Consider the following 19682-nt stretch of genomic DNA (forward strand, 5'->3'; position numbering starts at 1 on the left):
CATACAGTGCATAATTCAAATACCGTGTTTTCCTAGGTGTTAAAATTAGTAGCTACGCACGCACACACAAACACACACACAAACACACACACACACAGATGTACTAGTACCACACACATGCACACGCACACACAAACACACACACACAGATGTACTAGTACCACACACATGCACACGCACACACAAACACACACACACAGATGTACCACACACATGCACATACACACACAGTGGGAACACTTTCCAACTTACATCTTTGCAATTATTTGAGTTCACAAAATTTGCTACCACATTCGGCATAATTTTTCTTTGTTGTGATCAGGAAGCAATAAAGGATGAATCAGGAATAGCCGCCGCGACATTGAGAACAGGTCCATCCTGATTTCTAAATTCATGTGTGCCTCTCGGGAGGGAAGTATTATACACAGCACTGGAGTCAGTTTCTGGCACAATTGTGCACCACATGCAGAAAATAAGACTTAGTATGTTTGAACCCACCTAGACTGTACAGTGTACTATTAGAGTTACATACTGAATGGCATACGGTGACATCATCCCATATTAGAGTTACATACTGAATGGCATACGGTGACATCATCCCGGGCATGATAAAGTACATAGCAATACAAGCACTGCATCGATCATACATGTGATACACATGATACATGATGTCCAGATTATCCGGCAGATAGCTAGCATAGCCTTTCTAAAGTGCAACAACATGAGCGATAGCAGCCATGACAAGGAGTCCAACAAGGGTATGGAAAACAGTTGGCTTGCTGGATGGCGACTTCGTACTTGGAAGGACAGTCGTTCCCGGATTGCCTATAAATCAAGCACAAACCAAACAGAGAATTTAACACCACTATATACAAATACACGTGCACACACATACACACACACACACGTGCACACACACACACACGCACACACACACACACACACACATGCAAAGAACTAGGCTGCTGAGGACACTCGCAATTCATGCTTAAACATAACATTTACTCACTGCCTTGAGGGCTTGTAACCCCAGGTAAACCTGATGGCAGGAGCGCTGATGAAACATTAGCTTGCACCAGAGCAGTCCTCAGCGATTGGGCTTGCTGCGCACTAGCAGGTACTGCAAACTCGTACATAACATCACATGGCCGGCCTTGTGGTGACAACTGTATACACATGGAAACACCATGACAACAAACAGTGATTTATACTACTATTCAGTGTTTCAACAGTGCGGGCTGCTCGACATAGCATTGACCTTAGTGATTGGTGACTCTGTAGCTACTCCACACAATTGAGTTAAATGAGGGGCGACTCTGTGGCTACTCCACACAGTTGACCTGTGTGATTGGTACGTTATGGCAACCCTGTCATAACTTGTTATCTCAGGTGTTTCGAGAGTTCTTTGAAACTCAATTATGTCAAACTCATTTAAAATACTAGTTACAAGAGTGAACTGTAAGTAAACGGTTAGCCTTTGGACTTGAGGAATGTTCCCACATCAAAACCCTCGGATAATTCTTCCTTGGCTTTGGTTCTTTTTGTGTGATCAGAAATCCTGGCTGCATTCTAACAGGATAGCAAGAGTACATACAGTGAAGCATCGCTTTGCACTTGATCATACCTCCCAAGCCTGTGGGTCATCCTTGTTACGACAAGCCCTCTGAAGAGTTCCAGCGGCAGTGCGATCAACAGTGGTCCATCCACTGGCAGCAGTGAAGACTACGTAATCATCCTGTGCACCAGGAAAGTAAGCCAATCGCACACTAAACAGTCATGCACAGATGGAAAGCCAGTTTGGCGAGTACAGGTGCTTGCAGGCACTACATTTACTGCCAAGAATCTGGGCATTCAACTAAAGACTATTTTAACTTAGAAGTGACAATGAAGACAGTGCAGCAGTTTGCAACCAAGGCTGTTATCTCACAGTGCGGCATCGTTCAAACATCTTCGCTACGGTCATGCAGTGCAAGATAAAAGTCGCCGTGCACTTGGCATTTTGTCACCATGTCACCGCCACAAACAATCATTTAGAAAAGTACGATATTGCTTAGAACCTACAGAGCTTGTTGGAGTCTGGCTTCCTTGTGCATATGTCCAGAGGCAAGATGTGGTCACCTGGACAGGGGCAATCAGTGAGAGAATATACACGTACCGCGGCATGAAGATGTCTATATGAGAAAATTCCCACCGTGTGTGAAAGAATCTAACACAGCAATTGTGCCCAAGTGGAAACATGATACTGGCCTCAAATCATCCCATGATTCCTGAAAGACAAAAACAATATCAATACGATAATCACCAAAATCCAGAAGGAGGTGGTTTGAGGAAAAGGAAGATATGAAATTGCACTGGTTACGGTGAGAATAAAATTTTGTCGCGGTTCCCGTTTGCATGATGGAGGCAACAAGAACTGGCAGAGAGTGTGAAACATGGAGTGACCATGAAAGATCATCTCACACACAAAAACTTTTGCCGATCACCATCCTCTGAACACAAAATAGGAATAAGACAGTCCCTGAGATGCACACACGAATCCACTCAATTCGTGAACAGCACAGAGCATCGGCAAAAACTGCCCTTGGGAGTTTCATCAAGGTGGAAAGAAGACAGGAACAAAATGGTTGAAATTGAAGTATATGCTGTGAGTTCCACCAACAGAAGCAGAGCGAAAGAAAGGAAAGCGAGTATAGTCCGCTGGCAGAAACGCTTACCCGATCCATGTCCACATAGTCCATTGAAGGACTTCTACCGCACTGAAGGATAGACATCGCGTATTGTGCGCCAATTGTACCAATCTGGACCGGACCATCTTCGTTGGATACTGGCTGTACGTGTGTACCATCAGCTAAGGCCTCCTCCAGCTGGAGCGTGTCCAACAAAAAGCAGAGCAGATTAGGATTCCATCATAGCAGCGTTGAGCTAGGACACAAGTCCAGGTGTGTATACTGCTATATCTCCGCTCTCCACTTTTTATACAATTCAAACTTCACATCGCAATGCAATGAAATGTGCAAATATCAGCACACAGGGAAAGTAAAACATGACCAATATCAAGACATAGCAAGACAAAGTAGACAGTCACTGTACATATCCTAAAAAATGAATGAGGATCAAAGTCATGGATGATGAAGTAGTCCCGAAATACCATACACATACTTGTACTTGAAGTACAATGATTACCTTGAGTATCTTGCGACTTTCAAAGACAGGCTGGAAAGCAGCATTGCTGGCAGCACATTGCACGATGTAACCACTGTTGTCATAGACTTTCACAGCATTAGCGGCTATAGGGAAGTGAACACACACACACACACACACACACACACACACACACACACACAAAACACACACAAAACACACACACACGCAAAAATACACACACTATCGTACTTGCTCACTGCCAAAACTGGTCGTATGGGTCTCCTCGGGAGAGGGAAGGAAGATTCAAAAGGAATCTTGGAAAGATGACTCAATTGGCTATTGAACCGCCAAAAGTCCGACACCCCTGAAACCCCCAGACACACACACACGCACACACGCACGCATGCACACACACGCACAGACACTATGCTTATTCATACATAGGCACCGCAACTTGGTTTACTGGCACTCTTTCTTTAGGTCAGCGGAACACACTTCTCACTGGCTACAATCTACTCCACCACCCTTCTTATGAGATGGAACAAAGATCTGACAACAAGGATACATAGAGGAGGACTGCTCAGTGGTGGGAGTAGAGAATTGCTGGCGTATAGCAAAGGTCCCTGGTTAGAGTCCTGGGGGTGACAGTCATTGTACCTTCAGAACTTTTCCCTTTTCAATTTTTCATCTCCCTCAACTGATGGATAAAGGATTGAAATGCTAGCTTTTTAGGAGTCTTTTAAAATCTGCACTCCATAACTCGAAGAAATGCGGCAAGCATGACGTCGCATGCTCGCATTTTCCTGGCACTGCATGTATGCACACCAAAACACGCGACGTAGCTGGGCTCAAAGCCACTTCATGTTTCGGGGTGATCATGTGATATGGATAATTCGGGTATGGATCTGTGCCGGCTACGGAGCAACGTCACAGCACCTTGGATAATGAACGTTAGGAATGTCTCTGGATAACCGCCCAGTGCTATCGCATACCGCACACTGAGCAAAAGCACACTTGCCCCCGTGCATCGTGCTATGTGCCCCCTCGGAGTGTGTACTCCACCAACAGGGATAGTAGGAAAGTATTTCCCTCTCTGGAAAACTACGCAAACTAAGAGAGGCATGGAAGAAACTGCCACACACTCGTGAGCAGACAGCCTAGTGTGGAAAACAAACTTGTTTCCTCCAAGGCCACTGAATTGCCACGGGCAGGCAAGGCCAGCAAAGACAAGTCAGAGAGGTATAATATCTGTTGTTAAAACTCAAATTAGTCCTGCCTGTTCAAAGGATCAGTCGGAGAAGTGAACCCCTTATTCCTTCCTGCTGCCATTGTGATAGCCAAGGAAACATATACACGTGCTGATGTATACCATACAAAAATCACAAAGGTCAAAAAGAATGGTTTCACCAATTATAGAAACATACGTTGTAACGCTGCGTTTCATGCACGTAGCTAAATGCTAAGGCAATCATCAGACAACGGGTGGTTACGCTCCGCCCCTGTGGTGTTGAGCACTGTTGAAACCTGGGTATACCCACTTATGCCATACAAAAATCAGATAATTTATGTGCTCGTGAATTCCAGTTACGGTGAACCGAACCTCTCGTCTTCCAATTACGCAATAGACAGTGAACCAAGGCACAGTTTTCTGCCAACAAATCTATATTCAAAGGATTATTTGGGGAAGTGAACTGCCTGAAAAGTGAAAAACATGGCAATCACACCAGGACTCGAACTCGGACCTCGCTTTCCGAATGCGCTAACCTTCTGAGCTATGGGACCAAGCCGAGCCTAGAAGGCGCTGACAAGTTTTCACTTCAAAGGCAGCTTACATTTTTCTAATTCAGGAAGTTAAAACTTCCCCGAATGATCTTTGACTGTGAATTTCTCCCAATCCTTTCCAAATAAATCTACATCTATATTGTTCTTCTTTTAGTACATGTATAGGTGTTATCTGATGAGACGGGGGGGGGGGGGGGGGGTAAGTACTACAACTGTAGGGCGACTTTCTCAGTCTATCATGGACAGCAGTGTGACAGCAGATGTAGATTAGAGACCGCAAGCTGCCTCCTGCTGTCAGTTCATTTGATGACTAAAGCTCTGTTCACAACTTGCGCGTGGACGCGGTACGCTTGCGGTTCATGCGTGCCCAAACGCGCGCTTTTAGGCTTTCACAAAAACAGCGATCCGAGTCGTATTTAGCGCGTGTGATGCCTTCGAGTACTAATTTGTTGACCCCACCAGTCAAAGTGACTGGCATGTACGCTGGTACGCTTCTGATACGCGCTGAAAAATACAACCGGTTGGATTTTCCATTTCAGCGCGTTTCCATACGCATGACGCCTCAAAAGCCAGCAAAATACGCACAAATGCGTGGTTTCACGCGTACACACGCTAGTTGTGAACACAGCTTAATCAGGAGCGTCCAGCGTACTGCCCTCTAAAGTCATCCTCTCCCAACTGACATCGCAGCAGAGCACCACCTTGTTCCACAGCACATGCTAATGCTATGATACTGTTATTCCTACGTTCATGCGACACTGCACATACCATTGACAGCTGAACTCATTGGAGATGGATGGGCGTGGATGTAGTCGTTGAGATAAATTGAGTTGGCGGCTGACAGAAGGATAACCTTTGCAAGGCAAAATATACACAGCACAAACTCGGATACTTCCAAGAAGGTCACAGAATATTTTACCAACCGTTCTTCTGTCAGTGAACTACAACTTTAAGCTACAGAATTAACGTCATTTTAAGCTTTGTATCATTCTATTGCATCATACTCAATTTCAATTACAGTCGACTCCACTTATAACGAACTCGCATATTATAGCGAATTTTGTGATATAGCGGACCATTGTCCATGTCCCTGTTTGAACCCACACAAAATGGACCCTTTATAGCAAACAGTTTTCGTTTATAATGAACCAAATCTTGTAGGGCCGCATGTAAACCAAGTGCACTCGTACTGTCATGGGCCACATATCAAGTCAATCCCACTCATGACTTGCTGCTTGTATAGTGTGAGTGCATTTCTGTTATAACAAACTTCGGCTATAAAGAACTAATTCTCCTGCACAACGGTGTTCGTTATATCAGGAGTCGACTGCATACACTTACTTACCCGCTTCTTGTAGATGTCAACCATCTGTTTTGCTGTTGGCCATGCAGTACTGCTCACACCTGTTTGCTGAATGTTGTCCGACGATACATGGCATAACAGACAAATGCACACAACCATGACAGACATCTTGACTAGTTTGAGGGAAGGAAATCATGACATCGTAACCACAGTGGTAGCGATACACATGACACATTAAAAAGTATCAAAGAAGAGAGTTTCGAAGGATTCACAAACTCCATTGCAGACATTAAAATTCAAAAAGAGGACCAACAGTTTACAAGTTATCCGTTTTTTCGTCCTCTTTTGAATTTTAATCCTTGGCTCTCCATCCGAGTTTAAGCAGACATTAAACATCACCTTTTTTTCAAACACGCAAACATGGTCTCTCTCTCCGCTGCAGATATCGCTTCAGCTTCACCAAAATTTGAGATGAGAATATCTCTTAGCAAATACACACCGTGACACACACCCACCGGCAAGCACTCATACTCATACTCCTGCCCATCGCTGAAGCGATGATAGCGAACGAGCTATGTTAGACATAGCAACTTGTGCTGGGATTACACCATTCAACAGCTTCAATGCTGATGAATTGACCGCCACTAATTTTAGCCTGGTCTATACCACACGGCTGGTTGAAGTTGAAGTGGCTTTTTTCTGGCCAATGAATCCTTATTTTTCATTTTTCTCCTTTTTTTCTCTTTTGCACACACACACACACACACACATATATATATATACACACACACACACACACACACACACACACACACACACACACCACGCCACACACTCCGACATGCACTGGCTGTTGGTAACCACTCAGGAGCACGAAAGAAGAGCTAGGAGAATGAGAAAGAGAAGAAAGAAGGCACACACTCACACACACACACACACACACACACACACACACACACACACACACACGTGTACACACACACACACACACACACACAGAGGGGGGGGGGAGAGCGTGGTACTTCAAAGTTTCAGGCTGCTTCGGATGGTCATGTGATGTGAAATGGTGTACAAAGCTCCAAGATCACCATTTTTCTTCCTTCGAATAGTGCAGTCAAGGATACTGGCTCAGCTAGCTCCTTTCGAATTTTTGCTGTCAACTGCACTCAGCACGAGGGAGGGGGGGGGGGTGGAAATCCGAAATTCGGATCAAGCTTCAGGCGAGCATCAAGCCAATGGTGCTTCTCAGGAGAATTCAACGAAGCTGGTACAGTAACCATATAGCATTCTCCCCTAATTATTACTATCGGCTGCTGCTCCCAAATGTGTTGCTGAAGGCTCCGACATCTGGACTTGCAAACCAACATGCTTCTTATTTTTCCACGAATGGCAAAGACAAGCAAGGAAGCTGCAACAAAAAAAACATGTGTAGTGACACTTCACACAGGTAAATCAGTGTGCTGCGCCACATGCGCGTTTACAAGCAATGCACTGATGCTAAAGTAGAGTGCTTACGTCGGGACTCTAACCCACTACGCGCCCCCCCCCCCCCTCCAACCGGCAACTGGCATTGCTGTTCTAACGCTTGTAAACTGAGGTACCAACGACGTTTTTTACGGAGCTGATCCGGCGAAGCCTAGCTGCTTCGCTTGCCAATTCGCATTTGACAAATGCCCACACCTATATACACATGTGCACAACAATCTAGCACCAACACAATTCATACAGCTTACAATACACTGTTTTAAAAGGCTTTGACTTACAGAACGGAAGCTTGCAAGCTGCTGGACAGTGAGTGCCTGGCTGGCAAGTGTTGACTGAACTACATGCAATATATGCATTGCAGCGGCATCCTTGTTCTGCAACAGAGAACAACAACAACACATCGAACTACATTCAATACGTGCATGGCAGCAGCCTTGTTTTGCAAACGAATAGGACAACAACACATAGGACAAAATTTAATGTTGACATAGCTGTGGGAAATAACCACTTTTAAATGAAATGTCCAAACCTACTGTGAGTGAAAGTTTAGAACCACGTGACAACATGCATGGCACCATTGTGCTAGTATCGGAGAGGATATGGAATGGAAGAAGAAACACCTGGATTGCCTGCTCCAAATTCGCGTCCGATACTCGTGTGCAACAGGAGATCTAGTGACTGGAAACTCCTATTACCTAAAATTCCTGGAAACTCTTCTTTCAGCAAACCACTGGAGTCAATCTTGTACACACAGCATTTCATGTGAATTTCGTGTGTGACCTGGTTCTCTGTACAACCTGTTCTCCACACAACATTGAACCACTCAGGATGCATGGCCGCCGCATAATCCATATCCAATGGATCAATTAGTTACTCAATGCTAAAAACAACTTTTAATCAGAATCATGGTGCTCATTTCATCATGGAGATAAAACACTGGGTTGGCATTACAGGTGTTAGATAGGAATACATACATTATATGACATGCACATGTACTTGACTTGTTACACCAGCCTCACCTTCTATCCTCTTTTACATGCACTACTAATACTATACTATGCGCTGTATTCATGTATTGTTCCCACACACTTTCGAGGTTGACCTTAGATAGCACACTGGAGACCTTTTGATGCATTTCACTTTCACTCAGCCGCACTTTTAGTTATCTACACTAACAGCTGTACATACATCCTAATGCCCCCTTTCAACAGTTGTCCTCCTGGTATTATTGCACGCCTACATGTATACGATGTATTGTACACCCTTCTATTCAGTTCTTTCTCTGCAACGTATTCCTCTTGCGCAGGTGCCATGTCCCGACCTTTCCCATTCTTCTGCCCACACAATCATGTACCTTGTAGTTTGACCTTTCTTCTTACTTCTCTCTGCTCTACGTATCCCCTGACCATAGGCTAGCTTACTTACTCACCCTATAAAAGCTGCTGCCTTTCTAGTTTCCTACGGGATTAGTTTCTTGCCGATTAAGATCAGTTCCTACCTCTTAGATTCGTGCTAGAGAACTCTTTCTCTCTCTCTCTGAATAAGTGTGCAATTCTGTATGATAACCATTATCCATTACTGTAACTGCTTGCTCTACCGACTGAGCGAACCCGGGACTTAACACAGGTACCCAGGGTGTTTGGACCGTGCTTCAGTGCGAATCGAGTACGTGCGCCGGGCATTGTGATCAACCATCTTCTACAGATGTGAAGAAACAGTCTCTGCCTCAGGGTGTACAGTAGAGAGAGGGGGCATGGTTAGAGGGAGTCCTACCCAACGTTTCCGGTGGGCATGGCAAGAGTGCCATGCTTCACAGGCTAAACTGCTTCACAGGCCAAACTGCTTCACAGGCTCAGCTACTTAACATGCTCAACCGGTTCATAGATTCCACTTTTTCAGACTATTCCTTGAAACCAGGCAGGGCGTCAAACACGCTATGCTCACACCAATATTGACCTTATTACTTCTCACCTTGGGCACCCCGGAAATTAATGTGCTTCTGAAGTATACAATTCATTGATATTGGTCCAATTTTTGGATTTTATTCAAGTGGAGGGCTCCTGAACTGACAACTTCAATGGCTGACCATACACGTACCATCCTAAAACACTTTCCAACGCCACTGACTTAACTTCCTTCAGATGCCTCAGTGGATGACCAAAGTAGGTTATGCAAATAATTGCATGCTGGTGGACTAGCAGATTCGTTTACGGTACCAAGTATACCGCATGACTTGGCGGATTTGCATAATGTGAGCTAAGTATGCAGCACAAGTTCGGTTTCGCTTGCGCTAGTGCATCGCTGTGCGCCGCGACTTTTCCAAAGCATCTAAACAGATGATGTAATAACCTCTATACTAATCCTGGCTGTCCTATAGATAGGAGATGTCACTGTGCCCTCAAAGCACACTGTACGTGAACAAGTTAAGCAAATAACTGTGTGCATGCATGGTGCCTGTACATACGGTTGAGCCGACAACAGGTGTGATGAAATCATTCAAGTCCAGGACAAGAACGTCGTATGTCAGATTGGCAGCATTTTGACTGAGCCAGTTGCTAATCTGCACAAACCAGCTTGAATGGTTAGAGCACTCTGTACGAGAAAGCAAATTAATAATGCAGAATCAATCAACAATAAGTGAGTACACTCGGACGTCTCTTATCCGGGCACCTTGGGACCGGGCACTGCCCGTATCTCAGATTTGCCCGCATCTCAGGATAACTCATCTATCACGTACCATATCAGTTTTTGATGAAGTTTATTTGGCACGTATTGCACATGCTCAGGATAAAATAGAATCCTTTGATGAAAACGTGGGGATTACACAAGTTGGCAGTGACAAATATGCAATTGTGCATACGAAAAAAGGTTCAAAATCCCCAAATCCGAAGCATTTTGCCATAGTGACCTCAAGCTGAAGGTGCCCGGTAGAGAGACGTGCCCGTATCTGAGGCGTCCGGATAAGAGACGTTTGAGTGTACAGTGCAGTGCAGGCACTGACCCGTGATATTGTACATGAGATGGCCTTTGGAGGAGAGATTCTTAGATCCAGGCATTTGCACTCTGCTTGCACTACACTCCCATCCATCCAACTAACACAGCAATAGAACCAGCTAGCGGCAGAAGGCAAGTGCCTGGGTCAGGATCATTCTAGGCTACAGGAAGTGCACCGATTATTTCAGGAGACTGAGCTAGTCATATTTTTGTGACACAGGTTCAGCTAGCACGCAAAGGCAGAGAATAAGTTCATTGAAAAATGGATTTGAGGGAGAATACAACTTGGTGCATGTGCTGATGAATTCGCAACTTGAACATGCTGTGAAACAGTACTGACCTGGCAGTCCGATCCCCCCCCCCCCCTTCCTCCTAGGCGACCCCTTGCCCGGGGTATGGGGCAATGCTACCTACCCTATTTCCCTGGTTATTAGGGACTGCTACCTACACCCTTGTCTGCCGGGGTTACGAGGTAATGCTGCCTACCCCTTGTCTGCCGGGGTTACGAGGTAATGCTGCCTACCCCTTGTCTGCCGGGGTTACGAGGTAATGCTGCCTACCCCTTGTCTGCCGGGGTTACGAGGTAATGCTACCTACACCCTTGTCTGCCGGGGTTACGAGGTAATGCTGCCTACCCCTTGTCTGCCGGGGTTACGAGGTAATGCTGCCTACCCCTTGTCTGCCGGGGTTACGAGGTAATGCTACCTACACCCTTGTCTGCCGGGGTTATGAGGTAATGCTGCCTACCCCATGGCCAGATCATGAGGCAGTCCTACTACCTAAAATTCCTAGATTTAAAGTTTTGATTCTATGTAAACTTCTTCAACAAACATCGCCGACACCGAACAATTCATGTGACACTGGCCGGCTTACCGACGTGCAGCCTGTGGTGTACTGATCAATTGTAGGTACTCCCAGAATAGAGGAACAGGCATCGAAGGGCTTTAGTGCGTTATACAAATTCTGCAGGCAGAGAAGAGGAGAGGAGAGAAGACCACCAGGCATTTGTGACACTTCTTGTCTGATGGTCGAGAAAAGTATGGATCATGAAAAAATGATAATATCACCATAAACATTGTGTGCAGGTGCTTGGGTTCGTAATCACAATACTTACTACGCCAGTCATAACGAGAATCTGCCCGATTATACCATCCCTTCATGGCCTTCAGAGCCTTGAGATCTGAGCTAACACAGCCTTTCCAGCGCTTGCGTGGACCGCCAGGTGGACGGCGGGGTGGAAGCAATCCAAATAGTAGGAACATCGGGATATGCTCTGATGCGGGCATTACTTAGCCAAGCCATTCTAGTTGTCGCTTGCGAAGCCAAACCGATAGTGGGTTCTCGTCTCCCCACATCTCCAGCAGCCGATCATTGCTGATGCATTCTTGCCAGGCATCTATCCTTGGAAGGTGTGCAAGCACAACATGAATAAAGTAGAGAGCCTACGAATGCCGGGCTGGAGGGGCATGCAGCACTCAGCTCGTTACACCGGATGGAGACAACACACACACACCTTGAACATGTTACTCCTGGTGCAAACGGACAGTTGGTGGTTGGAGAACACTGGCTTCTGAAGTGAGCCAAATACACAGGACAATGCCGCGATATTGAACGAGATGTCCAATGAGCAATGGTCAGAGGTGTCAATGATCGACCCAAGGTAGAGTCACTCCTCACCACTCACAATCTGGTTTGAACCAACACAAACGGGAGGGAAGCCCGCATCAGAAACTCCTCTGCCCGTCACAAAAAAGTGGACCTTGGTTTCCAGGAGACTAACTGCCAGTCCAAATGTTGAAGTGACTGCATTAAATACCACAGCTTGCTCGAGGCCGGATCAAGCGATTGCAAAACAGCTTGGAATCGTCTGCGAATTGGCATTCAGCTTCATAGTATGGTAGTGCTGTGTAGCAGGGCTTCTGCAGTAATAGCCCACTGGTGTGATGGTGGATATCAACACCGAAACCATCCACACCTTCTATCTGCTGTTCCCAGGTATGAAACACGGTGGCCATATACAAGTTGAACAGCGCTGGTGCCATGGAGCAGCCCTAACGCAGCCTATTCTGCACTTTTAGAAGGTCAAACAGCTGACCATTAATGCGTAGACAGGTCTCCATGTTCTTACGAAATGCTCGGATTATGGACACACGTGCACACACACACACACATACACACACACACACACACACACACACACACACACACCATTTGGACCATTTGACGCCCATCGCAGGAGGCGATGATAGCGATGCTGCAGCAAAGCCATAGCAGCTTGTGCTGGGATTGCACCATTCAACAGCTTGCAAGGCTGAAGAATTGACCGCCACTATTCAGCCTGGTCTACACACACAGCTATGAAGTGGCTTTTTTCTGGCCAGAGAATCCCTACTTTTTGGTCTTTTTCATTTTTTTCCACGCACAACATCACACCACGTACTCCGGCATGCACTGGCTGTTGGCAAGAGTACATAACCCCAAGAGTGTGCAACTGCCTGCACAACCTCTATGCTGTGCTGCGACGGCAGAACTTCACATCACGTGACATGGTTCAAACGGTTATGCTGGCAAACAGTGCAAAGTGACCACAAGAGAGTTGTACCGAAAGCTGGGCTGCGTACAACCCAGTATCTATCATGCACAGAGTGCACGGGTTCATCACGTGATGTGAAGTTCTGCCGTCGCAGACCCCATAGCTGGAGTTGCACACTCTTGGGGTTATGTACTCTTGCTGTTGGTAACCACCCAGGAGAATGAAAGAAAAGTCAGGAGAAGTCTGAGAAAGAGAAGAAAGACGTGTGTGACCATAATCATCGGGAATCGAACCCGCAACCTATCGATTGGAAATCGTTGCACATACCACTGCACCATATGGGACACACACACACACACACACACACACACACACGCACACACACACACACACAGTGGTGTATTTACCTGACATCCTGTGTAAAAGTACGAATCACTACGACACATCCTGTACTTGTCCACACCAAACACAGTGGCAGTGTAATGAAGGTTGAGTGACAGCCTGCGAACTCCTAATGACAACAGGCTTCCGATGCTGCATGAGAACGAGATGCATGCAGTCAAGGGCAGTATTACAACATGCACACACACACACACACACACACACACACACACACACACACACACACACACACACACACACACACACACACACACACACACACCTCAGACCTCAGACCTGCCCATCGCGGAAGCAATGATAGCGAACAGCTATGTTAGACAGCAACTTGTGCTGGGATTACACCATTCAACAGCTTGCAAGGCTGATGAATTGACCGCCACTAATTTTAGCCTGTTATCCACCACACAGCTGATTGCTGACACACACACACGCGCACACACACACACACACACACACACACACACACACACACACACAGCGCACAGCACAGCACACGGATTTTAGTGGTAGGTGCAATCTTAATAATATTATACAGCTGAGCTATGAAAATTTTGAGTTCACTCAACTCGGAAAATTTTGAATTTTTCTGACCCCCTTGGCACTGAAAGGGGTAAGGGTTAACGGACAAGGTGTGATGGACAATGTTGCCGTGCATGTTGCAGTGCAGGGGTAAGTGTGATGTAGTGCTGGGCCTGCCTGTGTACTCAGTCGTATACATACACACCTGAGCATGTATGATGTACATGTATCATAAAGTAAGCCAAATGACCTGTGATAACTGACAACTGTCTTCCACATTCATGTACTTTACTACGTGTGAATATGACTGTACTGATCTTAAGGGCAGTTCATAATTTCGGCTCTAGAGTTTGCATGGTCAAGAACAGTGAAGAGCAGCATGACCACCATCCTATCTGTACACATACTTCGTCTTGGTCCATATCACTACAGTCATGATCAATGAAATTTGATCACATGACTTAGTTATCAGCTGGTGGAGTCTACCAGCGTACAGCATAGTGTTTGCACTTTGCTGGTCTGAGTCTGCATAGCGTGACCACTGGCTGCTGTCATACAAACTAACTACATGTGTTCAGTCTTGATGGCTGGTTTCACTGAGCAGCGCCGGGATGATCGCCGAATTACTCGAGGACAGGAACAGCGGCTGCTGCAAGTGCCTTTCCTTCCTGGACCTTCTGGTCGTCAGTCATTGACATTTGTAGGAAGCACTCTTTGGAATGCCCTTCCCAGTGATATTCGCCTCCACAATGCGGCTTGTGCCTTTAAGCTGGCTCTGGACAGAATTGATTGTAATTTGTAACCAATGTTAAACGCGCTCCTTCCTCGCTCGGCATCACTTCCTTCATGGGTACCGCTTTGCTTGACATTCATCCCTCATCTTTATACTTTTAAAAGCAGTGTGAACACAATAACCCCCCCCCCCCCCATTCATCATACACATCACTGCATGTTATCCCTATGTGTTCTGCACTTCTTACATGTACACACACCCATTAAATTATATACTTTGGAATTCTCATTTTATGATTCTTTTTTAATATTTCCTGCTCTCATTATAATTATTATGTTATTCGTTCTTAGTAGGAACCGGAGGTTTTTGCCTCTGGTGAGAAAGCAGAATTGCCTGTGCTCTAAACGAATTCAAATAAAACAAACAAACAAACGCGGTAGTATCACATGCAGATCTATCTCCACTGTCCACATGAAATCTAAATGATCTAAATGATCAGCCTGCAGCATGTCAGGATAACAGCTACACTGCCTACAGTCAACTTCGCTAATAACGACTGCGGATATAACGACAATTCGCGAATAACGACATAATTTTCATGCCCAGAGCAAAGTCCCATCCAACTGTGACACGTATAATGAGACTTCAGGTATAACGACACTTCGCGAATAAGGACACTTTTCTGATGCCCCGCCGAGTGTCGTTATCAGCGAAGTTGACTGTATGTACCCTGTAGGCTGTTCCGAGAATACACTGTGACAGAGCATGTACATATGCGCCATGCCAATCTGATCCGTGACTGCCCTTACTTCTTTGTCACTTATTTTCTTCAAATAATAAATGGTTCAAGGCGTAGTGAAACATGCACCACTGCACACTGACCAGCAGCCAGTCAGACTGACCACGGTGATCGAGCCTGCCTCAGTTTTCTAACCATACCTTGCAATAGGGCTTGAAAGTGATGACGTCAAAAACGGCCAGGGAGTAGTAAGTTGACATCAGATTTCTATTTTGGATCCACTAAGGTGTGACTTTGCTATTGCCTCAGTATGTGGGTGCATAGCAACCCACTCATGTCGTATGCAGGGGTGACTTTTACTTCGCCACCAGTTGTAACCCCGCCCCCAGTAGCCAAATCAGTCAGTTTCACTGGCTACATCACCTTGCTGTGAGTAAGCTACATCACCTTGCTGTGAGTAAGACGGCTTGAAATGTGCTTGGATCCATACAAAAACTGGATCCAAGTGGATCCAGTTTTTGAATTTTTGAAATTGTTGCTATGCTGTGACGTAGCACTTTCAACCCCTATACCCACCATGATCATACTCTTGTTGTTACTAGCCACTCATCGAGACGCATAGCAACGTCAGCGCCATGGTTCCCACCGCATACTGGTGTGCCTCTACCCGCTGGTGCCCGAATCTCGTGTGTAGTGCTACTAGGATGTTACATGTACATAATATTATGTAGATATCTATAGTGCGCTATGATTTTGTTGCCATGCTGGTTTCAACGAGACATGCTATACACTGTACTGAGTCTGGCTGGCTGTCTGGTTCAGCCAGTGAGTTACAGACAGTAGCTGCACTGGACCCTACACGTGGCTTGCAGCAATGACCTCCATCACTGTGTGATTGTGGTTCGGTTGGGCAACCAACTGCACACAAACACACCAATCACTAGAGAGGTTTTGCGAATGATTTCATGGGCTGAGCCAGCGGACCCGCTTATCGGCGCTATGCAGGCAGCATAAGGGACTCAGTCGCTAGTGCAAGTACAGTACTACTGTGCAGCGGGTCCATGGCTTCGCCAAAGCATCTCAACTGATGATGTAATCGCATAACCTCCATACTCAGACTATAGGTTATGCAAATGATTTCATGATGGCGATTTTCAAAGGGGCGCTAAGTATGCAGCGTGAGTCGCTAGTGCAAGTGCAGCGCTGTGCTGCGAGTCCGCAACTTCGCCAGAGCATCTTAACTGATGATGGCATAACCTATACTACTCTAGTACTCTCTAGTCGTGGACGTGATATGACTATTTTTGAATGAGCAATAGGAAATTACCTTTTCACTTGGCTGTGGATTTGTGTGGTTCCTCTCAAACATCGACCAAATACGCACGCTTTCCCCATGCCCTTCTCCAAATCTGGTCGCGCTGCCTGCCATTGTAAAGGGGTATAGATCAGCTGGTTGGAAGCATCGTTGGCGCCGCATAATGCCAATTTCGATACATCAGTATCGGCCGTAAGGATAGCCTGTGCTCGAATTGCGCTTGTCAACCACGCCGGAGTAGTTGCTGCAGAAAGTGGTTGAGCAGAACAAGCCAGGAGCAACAGTAGGACAGCAGCCCGACAAACAGTTTGTCCGTGGGCCATTATTTTCGACAATGAATTCCAACTCCGTTTGCTCGTCGATGATACCATTGGATACTGGAAAACTCCTAAACTACACGTACATATGGACACACTAGCCTAGGATATTGTAGGACAGGACTAAAATCCTGTCGATACTTTCCCACCGGTAGCTCAAAATGATAATGATTCCTTGGATTATTGGAAAGTCGTTATCTTCGAGTGAGGAGCGATCGATCTGGGTTTCCCTACCATGGTCTACACCTGCGGACTATTTTGGCCCTTGACCAATGCCGCAATGGCAATGTAGACTGGGCTGACTTGTGTGAAGTCGAGAATGCAAAAATGCCGGTATGCTGCTGCCAGCCCTTTCGCCCAAGGGCCAAGGCAATATCGATGCTCGGCAGACAAGTGACCGCAGTATCCAGGTAAGAGTAGGCTACACTAATCTTACAGTCGTTGGTGGTCACAAGCCCAATACATGGCCGATTACTGCAGCCTGACTGAGTGACTGTCTTAGTGTCTACAGTCAGTGTAGATCTTCTGAGGGTGAGTTATCATATTATAATATCTTCGCTACCGTAGTGACCATGGTGACGCGCATTATTATAAGAGCATGACTGTGCATAGTATACCCGGCATAAGCACACCCTCACCAATAACTAATAAGCGCATGGGCTTATACATGAACCTAAATGCAGTCAATCCCGCGACAAGCAGACACCACAAAAACACCATAGTTATTCACATAGTTCAATGTGCATTGCGGTATTTTATTTATTTATTTATTTATTTAAAGAGTCGGCGTGGAGAAAGCAATTTTATTAGTGCAATTAGGAGTATAATCGATGCAGACATGGCCAGACAACAACGAGTTCATGGAATTTTTAAGGATTTTTATGTTATTCAAAATCGATTTTCGTGTTCCGCTCATCAGTGAATAGTATCGGAACTGAGGGTACTGTGTACAAAAATAGAACATTTTATAACAGCATAATTAATTAAAAGTGTGAACAACAAAGGAAGTGCTACAGCATTACATAATAGGTGTCAAACATAGTGCTAACGTATATAACTGAGTGCAGCCACAAAGCAAGAGGTGATACAGTGCAACATGACACAACATTTACATCTGATAACCAGCTACGAGAACAACTTTAGCGCGACTACGTGCTTCTTTTGTTTACAAAGAACAGGATTATGCACACGAATACATACAGCTTCCAGAACCTTCAACTGCTTAACATAACTTGCACGGCACAAAACAGAAAAGTGAGAATCATCGTACACACTAAGACAATCTGGACGTGATAACAAGTGACAAAATACAGCTGACTTTTTGCTCACGTCGCTCTCTTCCGTCTCATCCCGCTCCTTTCCTTCGACCTCCTCCGCCCTATCCTCGTCCTCCGTCTCATCTTCATCATCATCGTCCTCTTCATCATCATCGTATCAGACAACATGTGCCGTTGCACTTATTACCACCAGCAGCCAGAGCAAAGCGGCCAAAGCGTGGTAGGCCGTGTAAGAACCCAGTTAGCTCAGTAGACAAACACGCTGTGCCGACAGCGCCGCCTGTTCCCGCGCCACCACCGGCCCCACCACCTGGGTTGCCGTGGGTGGCTGGGGCTGGGGTGGGTTTGCCATCATTGACCTGGCCACCACTTCTCGACCCACTGCAAACGGCAGCGGAGCCTACTCTAGCACAACATCATCGTCCTGGAATGGAGGAGGGGCCACCGAGAGACACTGAACCTTCACCTCGGCAGTTGCCCTTGCCTCCACCTGAGCCACCCCCTTTACCTTTGGTGACTACCGAGACGGTGGTCCCCCCGGTGCTGGGATCCACGGTGCCGACTGTGTCTGGACAGAGAGGGAGATCACCGACAAACCAAAATGAAACCAATATCCTCACCCATAGACCCAGAAGAAGCACAGCAAACTATTCACTTGAAATTTATGCACGGAATGGACTTGGCCCACGCAAAATGGACAATGGAAATGGGTGTGCAGTAGCAGAGAACCCAACAACGGTGACGCGGAGCAGCGGTCAAACGACTTGTGATGCTGGTGGAGATGATGGAGCCATGTTGGAGGCTGATAAGGAGTGCAGTGAGACTGAGCATCAAACGGATGATGAGGTAGTGACTGATGATGATGATGGTGGTGATGAGGACGATGATGATGAAGATGAGACGGAGGACGAGGATAGGGCGGAGGAGGTCGAAGGAAAGGAGCGGGATGAGACGGAAGAGAGCGACGTGAGCAAAAAGTCAGCTGTATTTTGTCACTTGTTATCACGTCCAGATTGTCTTAGTGTGTACGATGATTCTCACTTTTCTGTTTTGTGCCGTGCAAGTTATGTTAAGCAGTTGAAGGTTCTGGAAGCTGTATGTATTCGTGTGCATAATCCTGTTCTTTGTAAACAAAAGAA

The 19682-nt window shown here is 46.1% G+C and overlaps 1 protein-coding gene across 1 annotated transcript; it reads right to left on the reverse strand.

The window, feature by feature from the left end:
• Positions 1–237: 237 nt before the first annotated feature.
• On the reverse strand, positions 238–17521 carry LOC135830427 (uncharacterized). The gene is made up of 12 exons (XM_065342683.1): positions 16962–17521; positions 13649–13775; positions 11582–11671; positions 7993–8088; positions 6272–6337; positions 5695–5779; positions 3184–3287; positions 2715–2864; positions 2062–2118; positions 1625–1735; positions 1010–1166; positions 238–825 (listed from the first exon to the last, which is right to left on the reverse strand). The coding sequence occupies exons 1-12, from the start codon at positions 17318–17320 to the stop codon at positions 707–709; spliced, it is 1521 nt and encodes a 506-aa protein (XP_065198755.1). The 5' UTR covers positions 17321–17521; the 3' UTR covers positions 238–706.
• Positions 17522–19682: the final 2161 nt, after the last annotated feature.

The sequence above is a fragment of the Sycon ciliatum genome, unplaced genomic scaffold (assembly GCF_964019385.1).
Source record: "Sycon ciliatum unplaced genomic scaffold, ocSycCili1.1 SCAFFOLD_287, whole genome shotgun sequence".
In the NCBI taxonomy this organism is placed as follows: domain Eukaryota; kingdom Metazoa; phylum Porifera; class Calcarea; order Leucosolenida; family Sycettidae; genus Sycon; species Sycon ciliatum.

Bases quoted from the DNA above. Each gene is read 5' to 3' on its own strand.
- LOC135830427 (XM_065342683.1), bottom strand. From the start codon at position 17,320: ATGGTATCATCGACGAGCAAACGGAGTTGGAATTCATTGTCGAAAATA. The intron at 3,288-5,694 runs GTATGTGCAGTG...ACTTCCCTATAG, and splicing joins AATGAGTTCAGCTGTCAATG to CCGCTAATGCTGTGAAAGTC. The intron at 1,167-1,624 runs GTATGATCAAGT...ATGTGTATACAG, and splicing joins ATGACCCACAGGCTTGGGAG to TTGTCACCACAAGGCCGGCC.